General features: G+C 37.1%; 1 protein-coding gene across 2 annotated transcripts in view; it reads left to right on the forward strand.

Moving 5' to 3' along the window:
• The first annotated feature begins 1,104 nt into the window (after positions 1 to 1,104).
• Positions 1,105 to 19,006, forward strand: part of LOC130682133 (probable ubiquitin carboxyl-terminal hydrolase FAF-X) — a 164,592-nt gene continuing 146,690 nt past the window's right edge. For both annotated transcript variants that reach the window (XM_057496276.1, XM_057496275.1), the window contains exons 1-5: positions 1,105 to 1,200; positions 10,605 to 10,750; positions 12,463 to 12,542; positions 14,529 to 14,641; positions 15,944 to 16,162. In XM_057496276.1, the coding sequence (XP_057352259.1) occupies positions 1,105 to 1,200; positions 10,605 to 10,750; positions 12,463 to 12,542; positions 14,529 to 14,641; positions 15,944 to 16,162 (654 nt within the window). The remainder of the gene's footprint in view (positions 1,201 to 10,604; positions 10,751 to 12,462; positions 12,543 to 14,528; positions 14,642 to 15,943; positions 16,163 to 19,006) is intronic.

Consider the following 19,006-nt stretch of genomic DNA (forward strand, 5'->3'; position numbering starts at 1 on the left):
CGGCTTGTGCTGGGCAGCTGTGCGCAGATGGGACTTCAAATTCTTGCCGGGCCACTGTGAAAGTAGCTCTGCCCTGCTGCTGTGGTCATGGCCTGTCTCAGGCTGCTGCTCCACTATGGCAGAGCCGTGTCAGATGGCAAATGGGCAGGAGGCTGTTTATCGCCGGGAGGGGCCTCCGAGCCGCGCTGCCACCCAGGGCGTTAGGGCTCCTGGAGTTCCCTGGGATTCCCAGCTGCTGGGCTAAGTGTCCCGGGATGCTTCCGTCCAGCTGTGGGTTCCCTGTCCCTTTAAGACTTTATAAAAGCACTCGCTTTTCTCTGTCCCAGGGGCGCCGGCTGCAGGGACCCGCTCACAGGTTTTACTGTCCTGTTTCCTTGGCATCCAGCATGCGGTGTGTGTCTGCACTCCCTATGCAGTTGGCTAGGGTTGGCTATTTAGCAGTCCCGGGCTCCCTCTCCCTCCCCGCTCCGACTCCTCTCTCCTGCCGGGAGCTGGGGTGAGGGGTGCTCAGGTCCACTGGGCCGGGGCTTGTATCTTAACACCCTCCGTGAGGCGCTGGGTTTTCGCAGGTGTGGATGTAGCCTGGCTGTTGTCCTGTATCTTCTGGTCTCTCTTTTATGGATAGTTGTGTTTGTTGTATTTTCAAAAATATATATGGTTTTGGGAGGGGATTTCCGCTGCTCTCCTCATGCCGCCATCTTGGCTCCTCCCCTCTGTGTAGTTTTTATGTTTTCTTGTTTATTATGTTGTAAGTGCTGGTACAATGATGTGACTATTAAGTTGAGTAATAGTACTAAAATTTTGCCTTTTCAATTTAGATTTCATTTTTATAGTCATCTGTTACTGACTGTAAAGACTGCTATTAACTACACATTAAAATTAGAATGATTCATTATTTACCTTCTTGATGGTTAAAACAAGTATACCTTCTTTCCTTCTACTTTTAGGTCATGAGATCGTCTGTGTGAGCGGTCTGTCATTGAATTGGAGTTTTTTAAAGCTGACATACAGCTGGGACTTATCTCCTATAAGTGGACTACAAATTCTTCTCTTACAACAACTACGTAAAGAGACAAAATAGCAAAGAACTGTCCTCCGACAAGTATGACCGCCACCCCTCATGGACATCCTGGAGGAGGGAGTGACAGCCATGGCCAGGCTCCTGATGGGCAGTCTCAGCCCCCCTTTCAACAGAATCAGGTAGGATGTTTAGGCTACATTGTTCTGGGCACTATGGAAAGCTAAGCAGTGCCATCTGTACTGAATAATTTGTAAAGAAATCGTAAAAGCTATTATTTTAAATTAAACTTTAAGAAAAGTTGCTGATATTTAGTAATAGGAATGCTATTATATATGCTTTAGAATATACTTACATATTTTTTTGTATGTAAGGCCCTGTGTATATCTAAGGGCAAAGGCATTAACTAAGTCAGTCATTTTACCCTTTAGTGATAAGTGTAGGCTCTAAGCAGTTGTTGTTCAAACCCCATCTTTGAACCACGTTAACCTTATAGTGCAGTTAAGTAATGTTTCCAATCCTTCATTTTCCTTCTTTGAAATGAGAGTAAATGAAGTAATGTTTATTGAAAGCTTGACATACTTTAATATCAAAGGTTTGTGCTGGTCTACATTCAAAGAATTGTCTTTTGTCTGGAAATAATTTGTCATAAGTGGAAAAGTATTTGTAAAAGTCTAAACATTTTTTCATTTTTTATTTCTGATGTTGGTAATTGTATTTCCTTTCTCTTGCCTAGTTTTACTGCCTTTCATTAAACTGTAAAGTAAAATTTTGCAAAGCATTGGGTTTTGTTTTTTGCCCCATTTGTATATATTGTTATTTTCATTTGTTCATCTTGTTTTCTTTGGGTTTACTTTACTGGTCCTTTTCTGATTTCTTAATATGGAAATTTATATAGTTACTGTCAACTTGTCTTTCAGTTCTTCTGTTTTCTGAAACATGCCGTTCTTAGACTATAAATTTTCTGAAACTCATTCCCATGATTTTAGATGTATTGACACCTACTGTAATTCACTAAGCATGTTTTAAGATTTTTTGTGGTGGTTTGATGTGAGAATAGTTTTAGAAACATGCTGCTTCATTTTCAAGTATTTAGAGGTTTTCTCATTAACTTCTCGTTATTTTTTGTAGCTTGATTCCTCTGTGTGTAGAGAGTATGTTCTCAATGATGTCACTGCTTGGGGGGTTTATTGAGGCTTTGTGTGTTCCCTGGCATGTGGTCCATTTCAATTCTATGAGTACTTCACAAGTACTGTTAATGCTATACTCTATGCTTTAGTGTTCATTACACACGTCCATTACTTCCAGTTTGCTCATTATGCTCTTTCGATGTTCTGTATAGCCTTTTCTTTGTTGTTTTGTTGGTCAGCTGGTTTTCCTACGAGTTGAGAAGTCTGTTAATTTCTACCTGGGATTATGCCATTTTACCTTTTTTTTGCTCTGTCAATTTCAGCTAGAAATATATGCTAGATATAGTTTGAGCTTGTAAGATGCATACAGTGATTTTTCCTACTCCTAAGTGAACAATTTGTACAAAATAACAAAAGCAGTGGTTATAGTATTGCATATACATAAAAGCTGGTTATAGTTTACAGGTAAATGAAAGAAGTGACAGGAATGATAGAAAGGAGCAAAGGAAGGAAGTTTGGAATAATTTGTTGTTATATGCTACCCATGAAGCTGTGTAGTGTGTATGTATACATACATAGATGCCTTTGGAACCATATATATATTTCTCTCTCTATATATTTATTTAGTATGTATTTTATATATATATAAAACATATATCATATATTTTACTGAAATAAAGTTGATACATAACCTCATATTTGTTTCAGGTATACAACACAGTAGTTCAGGTACCCACATATTAAATCCTAACTGCACTAAGTGTGGTTACTATGTGTCAACACAGAAAGTTGTTACAGAATCACTGACTACATTCTCCATGCTGCACTTCCACCCGTGACCAACTTATATTATGATTGAGTATTATCCCCCTCATTTTCCCACTCACCTGCCCCAACCCCTACCCCATGGTAATCTCAAATCACTTCTTAGTGTCTATAAATCTACTGTTCTTTTTTTGTCTTAAGAATTCACAAATAAGTAAAATCATACATCTAATGCTTTTCCTTTCTGGATAAAAGTTCAAGTCCTGACCTACATAATTTTTCTTATATCTGAAGAACTTTTTTTTGCAAGGCAGATCTACTGACAAAAAAATTACCTCAATTTTTGCTTGTGTATAGTATATAATACACTTCCCTTTGAAGTATAAGTTTTCAGGATAGGGAATTCTGAATTGGTTGTGATTTTCTCTCAGCCCTGTTGCATTTTCTTGTTTGTGTGGTTTCTGAGGAAAAGTCTGCTATAATTGCTACCCTTGCTTCTTGATAGGTCCTGTGCTTTTATCCCACTTCCCTGCAGTTTGAATATGATGCCTAAATGTCGTTTTTTGACATCTACCTTGCTTGGTGTTCTGTAAGCTTCCTGGAACTGTGCTTTGGTGTCTGCCATTAATTTGGGAGGAATTCTCAGTTCTATCTACTTCCAGTATTGTCTCTTCTTCTCTTTGCATCCTGACCATATGTTTTATAGTTGGCCTAGAGTTCTTGGGCATTTAAAAAAAATTAAGTATCATTGCTACACAACCTTGTGCTCAGGTTTCACATGAGGAACATTGTGGTTACTACATTCCCCGTATTATCAAGTCCCCAGCACATACCCCACTAGAGTCACTGTTCCATCAGGGTAGTAAGATGCTGTAAGTAGAGGCACTATGTGTTTTCTCTGTGCTATACTACCTTCTCCGTGCCACCCCTATTTATGTGTGCTAATCATAATGCCCCTTAATCCCCATATGCATCCCTCCCCACCCGCCCTCCCGAGCCCCTTTCCCTTTGATAAATGTTAGTCCATTCTTTGGTTCTGTGAGTCTGCCGCTGTTTTGTTTCTTCAGTTTTTGCTTTGTTCTTATGCTCCACAGATAAGTGAAATGATTTTGTACTGGTCTTTCTCCACCTAGTTTATTTCACTGAGCTGAGCATAATACCCTGTAGCTCCATCCATGATGCTGCAAATGGTAGGATTTGTTTTCTTCTTAACGGCTGAAAAATATTCCATCGTGTATATGTATCCATTCCCTCTACTGATGGACACTTAGGTTGCATCTTTATCTTGGCTATTGTCAATAGTGCTGCAATAAATATAGGGGTGCACATGTCTTTTTGAATCTGCAAAGTTGTTTTCTTTGGGTAAATTCCTAGCAGTGGACTTCCTAGGTCAACTGGTATTTCTATTTTTAGTTTTTTGAGGAACGTCCATACTACTTACCACCATGTTTCAACTAATTTACATTCCCACCAGCAGTGTGGGAGGGTTCACCTTTCCCCACATCCTCACCAGGATTTGTGGTTGTCTGTCTTTTGGATGTTGGCCATCCTAACTGGTGTAAGGTGATCGCTCATTGTGTTTTGAATTTGCGTATCTCTGATGATTAGCAATGTGGACCATCTCTTCATGTGCCTGTTGGCCATCTGAATCTCCTCTTTGGAGAATTGTCTGTTCATATCCTCCACCCATCTTTTAATTGGTCTATTTGCTTTTTGGGTGTTGACGTGTGTGAGTTCTTTACATATTTTGGATGGTAACCTTACCTTGTCAGATAGGTCATTTATGAATATATTCTCCGATGCTGTAGGATGCCTTTTTGTTCTGTTGGTGGTGTCCTTTCCTGTATAGAAGCTTTTCAGCTTGATTTAGTGTCACTTATTCATTTTTGCTTTTGTTTCCCGTGCCCGGGGAGATACGTTCATGAAGAAGTTGCTCATGTTTATATAGATTTTTGCCTATGTTTGTTTCTAAGAGGTTTATGGTTTCATGGCTTACATTCAGGTGTTTGATCCATTCTGAATTTACTTCTGTGTATGGGGTTAGACAATGATCCAATTAGTTGTCTTACATTTAGCTGTCCATTTTTGCCAACACCAGCTGTGCCAACACCAGCTGTTGAAGAGGCCGTCATTTCCCCATTGTATGTCCATGGCTCCTTTATCGTATAGTAGTTGACCATACATGTTTGAGTTAATAGCTGGACTCTCTGTTCTGTTCCACTGGTCTGCTCTTATGCCAGTACCACTTTGTCTTGTGTACTGTGGCTTTGTAGTAGAGCGTGAAGTTGGAAAGCAAGATCTCCCACACTCATTCTTCCTTTGCAGGATTGCTTTGGTTAGGTTTATTCCTAGGTATTTTAATATTTTGATGTAATTGTGAATAGAATTGTTTTCCTGATTTCTTCTGGTGGTTTGTCATTAGAGCATAGGAAAGCAGCAGGTTTCTGTGTATTAGTTTTGTATCCTGCAACTTTGCTGAATTCAGATATTAGTTGTAGTTTTGGAGTGGAGCCTTAAGGGTTTTTTATGTATAATATGTCGTCTGCAAATAGTGACAGTTTGACTTCTTCTTTACCCATCTGGATGCGTTTTATTTCTTTGTTTTATCTGATTGCTGTGGCTAGGACCTCCCAGTACGACGTTGAATAGCAGTGGGGAGAGTGGGCTTCCCTGTCTTGTTCCCGATCTTAGAGGAAATCGTTCAGCTTCTCGCTGTTAAGTACAGTGTTGGCTGTGGGCTTGTCATATATGGCGTCTGTTATGTTGAGGTACTTGGCCTCTATATCCATTTTGTTGTGAATATTTATCATGAGTGAATCAGTGTCTGGAGATGTTTATGTGGATTTGTCCTTTTTGTTAATGTGGTGAATGATGTTGATAGATTTGCAATGTTGTACCATCCTTGCATCCCTGAGATGAATCCCACTAGATCATGGTGTACGATCCTCTTGATGTATTTTTGAATTTGGATTGCTAATATTTTGGGGATTATTTTTGAATCTATATTCATCATGGCTATTGGTCTGTAATTTTCTTTTATGGTCGGGTCTTTGCCTGGTTTTGGTGTTTGAGTGATGCTGGCTGACTTCATAGAATGAGTTTGGAAGTAGTGCGTCCCTCTTCTATTTTTTGGAAAACTTTGTGGAGAATGGGTATTATGTCTTCTCCATGTGTCTGATAAAATTCACGGGTAAATCCATCTGGCCCGGGTGTTTTGTTGTTGAGTCGTTTTTTGATTACCAATTCAATTTCTTTGCTGTTAATTGGTCTGTTTAGATGATCTGTTTCTTCCTTGGTCAGTCTTGGAAGGTTGTACTTTTCCAGGATGTTGTCCATTTCTTCCAGTTTCTCCAGCTTGTTATCATATAGATTTTCATTGTATTGTCTAATAATTTTTTGTATTTCTGGGGGGTCCGTCATGACTTTTCCATTCTCGTTTATGATTCTGTTGATGTGTATAGATTCTCTTTTTATCTTAATAAGTCTGGCTAGGGGTTTTTCTATTTTGTTTATTTTCTAAAGGAACCAGCTCTTGCTTTCATTTATTTTTTCTATTGTTTTATTCCCTCTATTTTATTTATTTCTTCTCTGATCTTTTCTGTGTACCTCCTTCTGCTGACTTTCGGCCTCATTCGTTCTTCTTTTTCCAATTTCAGTAATTGTTCCTTTAGACTATTCATTTGGGATTGTTCTTCCTGCTTTAAATAGGCCTGGTTTACTATATACTTTCCTCTTAATACTGCCTTCACTTTGTCTCTCAGAAGTTGGGGCTTTGTGCTGTGTTTGCCATTTGTCTCCATGTATTGCTTGATCTGTTTTAATTTGGTCGTTAATCCATTAATTATTTAGAAGCATGTTGTCATGCGTCCATGTGTGTTTGTTTTCTTTTTAAGGTTTATTTCTGGTCTTAGCTATAGCTTTGTCATCTGAGAAGTTGGCTGGTAGAATTTCAATCTTTAGGAATTTACTGAGGCTCTTTTTGTGGCCTAGTATGTAGTCTATTCTGGAAAATGTTCCATGTGCACTTGAGAAGAATGTGTATCCTGCTGCTTTTGGGTGTACTGTTCTGCAGATGTCTGTTAGGTCTGTCTGTTCTAGTGTGTTGTTCAGTGCCTGTGTGTCGTTAACGCATTTTCTGTCTTGTAGATCTGCCCTTTGAAGAGAGTGGTGTGTTGAAGTCTCCTAGATTGAGTGCATTGCATTCTGTTTCCTCCTTAAGTTCTGTTACTGTTTGTTTCCTCTATGTCGGCTCTCTGGTATTGGGTGCATATATATTTGTAATGGTTGTATCCTGTTGTTAGACTGACCCCTTTTTTCATTATGAAATGTGCTTCTTTGTCTCTTGTTACTTTCTTTGTTTTGAAATCTATTTTGTCTTTTACAAGTACTGCATCACCAGCTTTTCTCTCCGTGTTGTTTGCATGAAGTATCTTTTTCCATCCCTTCACTTTCTGTCCATGTATGTGTTTGGTTTTGAGGTGAGTCTCTTTGAGCGGCATATAGATGGGTGTTGCTATTTTATGCATTCTGTTATTGCTCTGTGTCTTTTGATTGGTCCGTCCAGTCCATTTACCTTTAGGGTCATTATCCAAAAATATGTTCTTACTGCCATTGCAGGCCTTCTATGTGTGGTTAGCCAGTGTTCAAGTGTATCTTCTTTACTATCTAACCGTCTAACTTAACTCACTTATTAAGCTATTGTAAACACAGTGTAATGATTCCTTAATCGATCTCTCCCTTCTTATTGTTCCTTCTCCATTCTTTATATGTTAGGTGTTTTAATCTGTACTCTTCTGTGTTTCCTTTAACTGCTTTTGTGAGGAGTTGATTTTATTTTTTTCCTGTAGTTAGTATTTGGTTGGTCTAATTTTTCGTGTGATTTTATTTTCTCTGGTGACATCTGTTTAGCTTTATGAGTGCTTCCATCTAGAGCATTGCCTTTAAAATGTCCTGTAAAGGTGGTTTGTTTGAAGCAAATTCCCTCAACGTTTGCTTGTCTGGGTATTATTTAATCTCTCCTTCATACTTAAATGACAGTCATGCTGGATACAGTATTCTTGGTTCATGGCCCTTCTGTTTCATTGTGTTGCATATACCATGCCATTCCCTTCTGACCTGTAAGGTTTCTGTTGAGAAGTGTGATGATAGCCTGATGGCCTTTTCTCTCTCTGGCTGCCTTTAATACTCTGTCCTTGTCTTTGATCTTTGTCATTTTAATTATGATATGTCTTGTTGTTGTCCTCCTTTTGTCCCTTGTGTTGGGAATTCTGTGGGCTTCCATGGTCTGAGAGACTATTTCCTCCCCCAGTTTGGTGAAGTTTTCAGCAGTTATTTCTTTAAAGACAGTTTCAATCCCTTTTTCTCTCTCTTCTTCTTCTGGTATCCCTACAATGCGAATATTGTTCCATTTGGATTGGTCACACATTTTTCTTAATAGTTTTTCATTTCTGGAGATCCTTTTATCTCTTTCTGCCTCAGCTTCTCTGTATTCCTGTTCCCTGATTTCTATTCCATTAGCAGTCTCCGCACCTCATCCAGTCTGCTCTTCAGTCATTCCAGGGATTGTTTCATTTCTGTAATCTCCCTCCGGACTTCATCCCTTAGCTGTTGCATATTTCTCTGCAGGTCCATCAGTACGGTTATCACCTTTATTTTGAATTCTTTTTCAGGAATATTGGTGATACATATCTCCCCAGGCCCTCTCTCAGTGGTTGTCTGGGTGATTCTTGACTGTACCAGATTCTTCCTCCTTTTCATGGTGCTAGGGTGAGTCGTAGGCTGGTAGCGCATATGTCAGGTGGGGGAACAGAGTCCGTTCCTGCTTGCTGTTCGCCTTGCCCTTCTGCATTGACTGTGTAGGTTACCCGCACACTGGGAGCAGCCTCTCGGTTAATGTCCTTCACGACTCCTTGTGGGGCAGCCCTCGGGATAGCCCAGAGCCCTGTGGGAGTCGCAGGTGTACTGGGTGTGCTCTCCTGCACAATCGGCACCCCTTCGTGCTTTCTGAACCTTGTTCTCGTTTGCTCTGTGTGTGCCGGGTAGGTGCACACTGGCGGCAGCCTCTTTCTGTGGCTCGGTTAACTGCGTGCTGGGAGGAGAATCTGGGCTCTTGCTGTGGGTGGGACTGCTCTCAGCCTGCTCAGCTGCTGTGTTTGGGCACCGCCAGCTGGGGAGAACAAATGGCAGGCTGCTTATTGCCATGAGGGGCTTCAGAGCTGCATTGCCACCAAGGGGGTTAGGGCATATGAAGGTCCTTAGGATTCCCAGCCTGCTGGGCTTAGTGTGCCAGTATGCTTCCGTCCAGAGGTTAAGCCCTTCTCCCTTTAAGACTTTCAAAAAGTACTTGCTTTTCTTTTGTCCTAGAGGAGCTGGCTGTGGGGACATGCTCACAGGTTTTATTTTTCCATTTCCCTAATATCCAGCACACCATGCCATGTGTGTCTTTTCTCCCAGTGCGTATTACTAGGGCTGGTTATTTAGCAGTCCTGTGCTTCCACTTCCTCCCCACTGTGACTCCTTTCCTCCTGCCAGTGAGCTGGACTCGGGGAGTGCTCAGGTCCTGCCGGGTTGTGGCTTTGTAGCTTACCTTTTCGTGAGATGCTGAGTTCTTACACATGTAGATGTTGTCTGCCTGTTGTACTATGTCTTCTGGTCTCTCTTTTAGGCATAGTTGTATTTGTTCTATTTTCAAATATATACATGGTTTTGGGAGGAGATTTCCATTGCCCTTCTCAAGCCTCCATGTTGGCTCATCCGTTCCCTGTTTTCTTTTGAATACTGATGTGTGGGGTTTATCTGTCCTCTTGATTTCATTTTTTTTTGAACTCTTGGATTATGAAATAGTTGTTTCTTTACCTTTGTACTCTTTAGGTATATATTTGTTAATGCTTGTAGTTATTACTTTAGGAATGATAACATGTTTTATGTAACCTATTAAGCAAGTTTTGTCACTTAACAATAAAGTAACTTAGGTTGTTACTGTGTGATATAACAATTACTTCACAGTTACTGTTCAATAAGAATGTAGGAGTGACTTTTGAGTGGTTCAGGCAGAGTGTCTCTTATGTTGTGTTTAGCATGTCAGCCACGGTTACAGTACTCCGATGGCTTGACTCTGGCGTTGGGGAATACATTTCCACAATTGCTCACTCACATAGCAGGAATGTCACTTCCTCACCACATGGGCCCGTGAGTAGGGTTTCTTTAGAATCTCTCAGGCATGGAACTTCATTTCTTCCTGAAAGATTTCTCTAAGGAGAAAGAAGGCATGGTTATTCTTACGGTTTAGCCTCAGAAATTCATGCATCATTTCCAAAGTTTTGTGTAAATATTTGTGGTTAAGAAGTTTCATTGCCTGTCAACAATGATTCAGTTTTAAAAAGGTTCATTACAGCTTTTATTTGTACTAAACATTGTAAAAACTAATGTTCTCTAATTTCAACTTACTTAAATTCATGCAGTATGATTAGGCCATTATTTTTTAGAAGATTCTTAAATCACAAGTATAAAAATGTGAAAAAATAATCACAGATTGGCCAAAATCTTAAGTATTCTGATCCCACCTTATTAAATATTTACAGCTACATACAGACAGTTATAGATTTGTAATATTTTCACTTAACTGTGTTGGTATCTGAATCGAGAAACGTACATATGTTATAGACTTAAGTCCGGAATATTTAATTTTTAAGATATTATCATCTGATTCCTCCAATGAGAATTCCTCAGCAACTCCTCCAGATGAACAGGGTCAAGGTGATGCTCCACCACAGCATGAAGATAAAGAACCTGCATTTCCACATACTGACCTGGCAGAGTTGGATGACATGATCAACAGGTAAATTTGACGGGAAGAACAAACTACGACCAGCATTTTAACTGGTACTGGAAGAGAAAAAAGGTGGACTGCAGTGTCAAAATAGTCTTACTGTCCATTAAATAGCCTTAACATTTTAGTCATTACCAAGTACCTCATAATTTATTGGTCTTAGTGCATGCATTTGTATGGGTTTTTAACAACTGGGTAATAATGAATAAAGCTTGAAAATGTTCTTTAATATTTTAGTTGTTATGTTTCTGGCTTAGAAGTACAGACAGGAATTTCCTTTTAAGCATTTATGAAATGTGTTTCTTCTTGATACACATAGATTGCTTGAGTTGCTAGATGACTTTCCTTATATTGTCCATTTTAAACAGCAGAGATATTTCAACAGTTTATTTTTCTTTTATTTTGTCTGGTGGTTGCTGATTTGTTCATAAGAGTTTACTTCTGATTAGAACTGAGTTACAAAAAATTCCTAATGCCAGGAAAATAAAGATGCTTTTTAGTGTAACTGAAAAGAACAAAAAAATGTACCAATTTATATCTAGCAGATGGCTTGTAATAAGTATTTTTTTATCAAAATGATGCGGGTGATAAAGGGATGCAGGCAGATAAGAATTCAGGACCCCAGTCAGTTCAAGGCCTTTTTAAGTTTCAAGAAGCTTCAGGGCCCTTGTAAGTTGCAGAAAGCTCCAGTCCAACTCAGCCAGCCATTCAGAAGTACACTTAGATACATGGACCTCAACTCTAATTGATTTGCCCTGTACTAATAAAGCATCGTACTTTCAGCCAATCAAGAATGAGTTGTAATGTCATTATTTCAATGTTTTGTTTGGTCCAGGGAGGGGGGAAGTTCTCCTCTCAGGAGGCAGTATAAAACCACAGCCACTACAGCACTAACATCATCCTCCCTTGAAGACTGTTCTGAGTAGCAGGAATGTTCTGTTTACTCATTGAAAGAGCTTTGCTCGTTGCTGCTCCATACTCTTTTCCCTGCTGGCTCCATTCTTTGTCTCCTCCAAGATATGTTCCTGGGGAAAACATCATCTCAGCCAGTAACACAAATACAGTATTTGGGATTTCTGCTGTCCTTTAGTAAATAATTAAGGGACAGATGGAAGGAAGTTCTTTCTGGGATAGTGGGTTAATTTCGGGTACATTCCTAGATGCCTGACATTTTCATGAAGCTAGGGAAAATACTGGCTTCTGCGTTGCTTTTTGATCTAGGGGTGTACTTACAAGGCCATAAGTGCTTGGGACTCTAGAAATCATGTAATCTGTAAGAAAAATTGTTAACTGTTCTATAAAGGTGATTTTTGAGGGAGAAATCAGCCATTTGTCTCTCTCTTTTGTGTTTCTGAAGATAATCACAAGAAAAAAGGGTCATTGTGTTGTGCCTTACCAGTAAAACAACCTCAGAGGAACACTTTCTTTCTTACTAACAATGGGTTTACATCTAATTGGTTTTTGATTAGTTTTAGTTGTCTGTGAAAGTTCTTAAATGAAGTCTTCCCTTATTGTTGTATTAAAATTATATGTGGGTTCAATAAATACCTTAGGTTCACAAAGCAGATTTAAGAAGGTTTTTTACTTTTATAGTGAATATATATTATCAGAGATTTTTACATACTTTCCTAGCAAAAGTAATTGTAGTATGTAAGTTGTTTATAGTATTTCATTTTGTGCACAATGAATATGGCATCTTTTCATTTCATAAAAATTCTTATGCCTAGTTGGATGGTTCCAGTTTGGCCCAAAGGGGAATTAGAAGTGCTTTTAGAAGCTGCTATTGATCTTAGTAAGAAAGGTGAGTTTATATTTTACTGTGTGATCCATAATGTATTCAAGTGTGTATACTTCCACATTGTTCTTGATAGCTTTGTTTTTCTCTGTTACCCAATTCTTGTGTCTTCTTAGACTGCACTTTCTCACTAAACTTCCTGGAAGGACTTTATAATATGTAGAGCAAAGACTCATAGAAACCTTTGGACAGCCCTTAATGACACCTGAGTCCTTTAAAATGTTATGCAGAATTTTGTATGTGTATTCATAATCCTACGGATAGGATCTATTGTGTCATTGTATTTTCAAAGGGGTAGTTACTTAAAAGTTAAAAACATTTTTTAAATATAAAAGACTTTGAAAATCTGTTGCATGAAATAGTGTAAGTAGTATACATTCAAGTATATATTTTACAAATTAAAAAATACTATATGACCATATGACTTGACATTATTAACTGTTTTTTTGTACTTAAGTCATTTGTAATTGAGAAAAACTAATTAGCAAAAATTTCAGACAAAGCATTTAAACTTGACATTTGAATGATTGACTGGAAAGTCATGAATCAAAGTGCATGCTAATAGAAACCCCATCTGTTATATTTAAATGGAAATTGGTGTTTCATTAGTATCATTTTTATAATAGACTAACAATTTTGATGTTAAAAACTTTTTTTCTGGAAGAGAGAAAAGTTTTGAAAATGAATTTTTTAGTTTTGTTTTGGGGTTTTGTTCTTGTTTAGCAACCAATAAAGAAAATCTAGTATTACTGCTACCAAGAATGAACTTTTATATTGGAATAGATCATCTTTAAATGACTTGTTCTAATGTTAGGTTCAGCTGAATTCTTGCAAATCACTAATTTTGATAATAGTATTTGGTTAAAGATTTGAAGGCTTAAAGAAAGGGCTGAAGCATTTTCTGGGCCATTTAAAAATGAATGGAAGTGGAGTAGCCACAGGTACATGTATTGTCAGTGTCCTTAGTCAGTTTTTAACATCTATCTTTGGTTTCCTGTGAAGTCTGTCTTACTCTTTGGCCAAGGTAATAGTTTTATTTAACAGTAATTATCCTACCATCATCTAAAGAGTGTTTACCTTTTATTTACCTATTAAAATATTTTTTCTGATTATATGTTTCTCAACACTCAAATTTCTTTTGTTAGTTTGAGCATTTATTCCTTAATTGAAGGGTTTAGGTATTTAGCGTGTTCTAGGTCCTAACAGTACAAGATGAACAAACATTAAAATGCTACTTTGCTAGAATTGCATTCAGAATATGCAGAGGATTATTCCCTTATTTATTTATTTTTTTGTAATCATGGTTACTGTGAGGCAGAAGTCCTGGGTTTAAATGACATATCAATAACTATATAAACAAAACCAAAATATACTTTTTTATGCAAATTTGATATTTCCTGGGTATTTTTGAGGAGATAAGAAGGTTTTTTTTTTAGATGAAGACATATGAGTGTACTACTTTCCTTAAATAAGATGAAATTAAAAAGAAGTAAAGATCCTTAGGTGCCAAGTGAAAGGACTTATTTAGGAATAAGCAAGACCAGATTCTTTAAAATACTTTAATAATCAGATAATTTACAACAAGATGAATTTTTTAAAGTCACTTATACAAAGCTTTTATTTCAGTGAGTAAAATGCTGTGATATGTTTGATTCTGTGTAGTAATTGTTGTGTTTAAAGTCCAGTATCATGTTTCGAAGCATATCGGTTAATTATTATATTACCGGATTTGACATAGATTCATACAACTCAGTGTTTCTAAAATTCACTGGATATAGTATTACATTTTTCTGAATTCCACATTTTCAGTGTAAATAAATTACCCTTTAGCCCTTTATGATAATGCGTCTTCTTGTTTCAAAATCTACTGTGCTGTATGTGTGTTGGAAACCTGAAACAATTTTTAACAATGTATTATCTTTAATTATACAATTGGTCAGAGAAATGTTGTCTTCACATTAAGTGTATTTTAATTTTTCCATCTTGTCTTAGGTCTTGATGTTAAAAGCGAAGCATGTCAACGTTTTTTCCGAGATGGACTGACAGTATCTTTCACTAAAATCCTTATGGATGAGACAGTGAGTGACTGGAAGTTTGAAGTTCATGTGAGTCTTTTTAATTATGTTGGAGACAAAGATTTACATGGTGATCCATGTGGATTTGTGTCTGGAAAGCATTACTCTTAAGTCCTTTGATAACGTTTGACAAAATTGAAGGCCTTTGAGAGCTGTATTTTAGAGTGAGCATGAGATTTGAAGTTATGAAACCTCATTTTAATGCTGTCACCTGAATCCCAAGTTCCTGTGACCTTAAGCAAAACAGAGTATATCTTCTAATGTATCAGGTTATTGATTGTGGAAGTATGCAGTTTTATGTAGTGGTAAGAAACATTCCCAAGATGGGGAATATAATAGAAGACTTCAGTATAGCTGAGGTACCAAAGGAAATGATTTCATTGCAATGCAGTATGTAAATAAACACAGCATGAATGACAGAGAATCTTGGCAACCTTGTCCTTGTCAGTTTGTAGAAAAGGAAAGTTTTCCTTGGAAAACTAGTACTCCCCAAAGTTTCTGATCTGAATTCAGACTACAGTTTTAATGATAAAAAAAAATCAAAACAGAACTTAAAATGTTCTCAGATTGGTAGTATTTTCAAGTGACGGGCTGTAGAAAATACAAGTACTCTCAAGGAAATTTCTTTGGTCTGGGACAAAAGTAATGCATTGATCCTGTGATACCTTCATATTGCAAAGATTTTGAAAACAAACAAACAAAAGTACTGTGAGAATCATTGAATTTCTGTAATTACTCCAAACCTCTGGTCCTAATTTATAAAGTGGAATTAGTCAAAAGTTACGAAGCAAACTTCCACTTGTTTGTGGACTGCAGCATTAGAAAATGTAAATGGGACCTTTCCTACAAATGACAATGGCATATAAAACCCAACATTTCCGATTTGGTAAGTGATAGACGGCTTTGGACATGATCTGTGACTTTTGAGGTTTGGATGACGTATCTCCCAATTTGGGATAATTGACTACTTTCAATGTTTAAATTTTAGAATGAACTGTCTCCATGGTACAAATTTCAAGAGAAGAGAATGGTGATTTGCATGTGTCCTGTAGACATAAGACTGAAATAGACATCCAGTAAAGTCTGCTTCATTGCAGCCATTCTTAGATAGCTTTTGAAATTAGGTGTAATACAACTGTGAAATAAGTAAATACTTACTTTCAAAGATACATCAGTTTGATCACAATATCTGTGAAATAAATGAAGCAGAATTCAGGCTACCAGGATAGAAACGTGGAGACAGATCATTACTAACAAGAATTGAAATGTTTTTGTTTAGGAAATTGGATTGTTTTTTCTTTCTAACTCACCTTCCTCCCCTTAACGTAACAGAGGTGTATTATTAACAATGCTCATCGCCTAGTGGAACTTTGTGTGACCAAGTTGTCCCAAGACTCGTTTCCACTTCTGGAACTTCTCTCCATGGCCTTAAATCCTCATTGCAAATTCCATGTCTACAACGGTACACGTCTAAGTGAATCAGTTTCCCCAGGTGCTCAGTTGCCTGAAGACGAACTGTTTGCTCATTCCTCAGATCCACGATCACCAAAAGTATGTTGGTTTGTTCTCAGAATTAAATAGTAAAATGACTTTGTCTAAAAACTTTAGTGACATGAACCATCTTTTAACACGATAAGCACATAACGCTGTTGTATGTAGGTTTCTGTTTACAGACACATTATGTAAGTATTGTTCATTCATTAACGATGAACTCCTGGCCACTACCACTGTAACTCCTACCTGAACAAAGATTAGTATGTGTTGATTGGTTGTTGAATATGTTTGTTGGGATCTAACTTTGTATTTCACCTAGACGCAGTGATTCAGTATTTGTTCCTTCTGTGTTTAGAGTGACTTTAGAGAATATAATTACTGCAAATAAGGAGCATCAGTTGTTTGTACATATATATTTAACAGCAGGAAGCGGATTTATTTACAGACTGTAAACAGATTTTTAAATTTTATTCTTTGCTTTCATTACATACTATTGTTATTTTGATTTTTTTATTAGAAACCCTTAGTGCTGATCAAGATCTTAGTCTTGGGTCAAGTAAATAATCTCAGTCTGTTATTAACCCAAAGGATAATTAATTGCATGGAAGCAAGGCTTAAGAAAACGGGAACCAAGGGTACAGACCAAACTAAAAAACGAGCCAGAAGCACTGAGTAGCAGACCAGGCTATGGAAAAGGCTCCTGGTTCTATGTACATTCCTTCTACTGTTTTGCTGGCTTAATTTATCATGCTACTGAAGTTTTAATAGTAAAGTCTATTTTATTTTTATACTCATTTTGGTTAAATATTTTAAACACATGGAAAAATGTAAACCAACAGTAGAAACAGAAAGCAGAACATAACTTTAGTGTGTGTGCATGCTAATGAATACCAAAAACACTGTTCTCTGTGTTTAGAAACCTCTCCTTTCTTTTTCCTTCCTAATATTCTCTGCTTAACACTTCAGTAGTGTGAATAGATTGGGTTAATGCAAGCATCTTTGTCTTAATTCTGATCTTCAAGGGAAAGTTTTCAATTTTTTAATCATTGACTTTGATGTTGGCTGTGGGTTTGTGAGGTGCCCTTAATTGTGTCAAGGTAGATTCTTTTTATTCTTGTTTTTTATTATGTTAGGTTGTTGAATTTTGCCCAGTCCTTTTTCTGCATCAGTTGAGATGATCATATCAAATTTTCTTTCCTTTATTCTGTTAATGTGGTATATTAATTTGATTTTTTTAAATTGAAACCTGGCATCCCAGTGGACATATATCCCACGTACTTGTGTGTATACTTACTTTGCTGATGAGTTTGGTTGCCAGTATATTGTTGAGGGATTTTTACATCAAATATTCAGCATAGATACAGTCTTTAGTTTCCATTTGTCTTTGGTACTAGAGAAATGCCGGCCTCTTAAAGTGAGTTTGGACATGTTCCTTCCTCTTCTGCTTTTGGAAAGATTGAGGATTGGTGTATATGTTCTTTAATATTTTTTAGAACTCTACAATGAAACCATCTGGTACTTGATTTTCTTTTGCTGGTTTTGTTTGCTGATTCAATCGCCTTATTAATTATAGGTCTTTTCAGATTTTCTGTTCCTGATACAGTTTTAGCATAGGTGGGTTGTTCTTGAAATGTGTCAATTTCATCTAGGTTATCCATATGTTGACATAAATTTTTTATAATTATTACTAATATTTCTTATAAATCTATGATGGGTCTTCTCTTTCATTTACAGTTTTAGTTACTTGAGTCTTGCTCTCTTCTCTTTCCTGTAGCTGACCTAAGGGCTTCTCATCTCACAGGTAAATTTTATGAAACAGTTCTTGATTTTACTGATTTTTTTCTCTCTCTCTCTGTTGTTTTTCTTTCTCTGTTTTGTTTATCCTTGTTCTAGTGTCTTCTTGCCAAAATACTAGTTTTGAGATTAGTTGGATAGGATAATTTTTTTCTTGCTTCCTAGGAGAAGTTAGGTTGTCAAACTGCAAGCTTTCTTTAAAAATAAAAAATGTTTTAAACTATAAATTTTTCTCTTACAACTGATTCTTCTCTTCACTAGTTGGATGAGTTGTTCTCTATTTATTTTGGGTTTTCCAGGTTTTCTTCTATTAATTGATGTCCAGCTCCATTGTATTGTGATGGGAAAATAGGCTATGATTTAAATCCTTTGAAAAGACTTGTTCCCACACAGTGTTCTGTGTGCCCTTATAAAAGTGTGTGTTCTCCCATTGTTGGGCAAAGTGTTCTGTGTATCTAAGCAAGATTCAGTTGTTCTTTATTATTATATAAAACTATGTTCCTCCCCCCCAAAAAAAACATAGTGCTTTCTTTTTTTCTTTATTGAAGTATCGTTAATATACACTTAATATACGTTAATATACATTAATATACACTTTCAGATATATACAGCACAGTGATTCAGCAATCCCTACATTATTAAGCCTCTCCCACTCTCTGGTGCACTTACTATTGGTCAACATAGAAAGATGTTACCGAATCATTGACTATATTGTCCCTGTGACCAGCTTATATTATGATTGAAATTTTCTGTTTGCACTTTATCCCCCACACCCATTGTAACCACCCATTCAAACCCCTTCCCCATGGTAACCACTAGTCACTTTTGAGTTTCTGTGAGTCTACTGCGGTTTTGTTAATTCTCTTCTACTTTATTATTATGATGAAATCGTATGGAATTTGTCTTTCTCCACCTGGCCTTTTCCACTTAACATAATACCCTCTAGGTCTATCCGTGTTGTTGCAAATCGCAGAACTTTTCTTAATGGCTGAATAATATTCCATTGTGTATATTTATGTGCCACATCTTCCTTACCCATTTATGTGTTGGTGGACAGTTTGGTTACTTCCATTTCTTGACTATTGTAAACAATGCCACGATCAACAT

Source organism: Manis pentadactyla, chromosome Y (genome assembly GCF_030020395.1).
Source record: "Manis pentadactyla isolate mManPen7 chromosome Y, mManPen7.hap1, whole genome shotgun sequence".
In the NCBI taxonomy this organism is placed as follows: Eukaryota; Metazoa; Chordata; class Mammalia; order Pholidota; family Manidae; genus Manis; species Manis pentadactyla.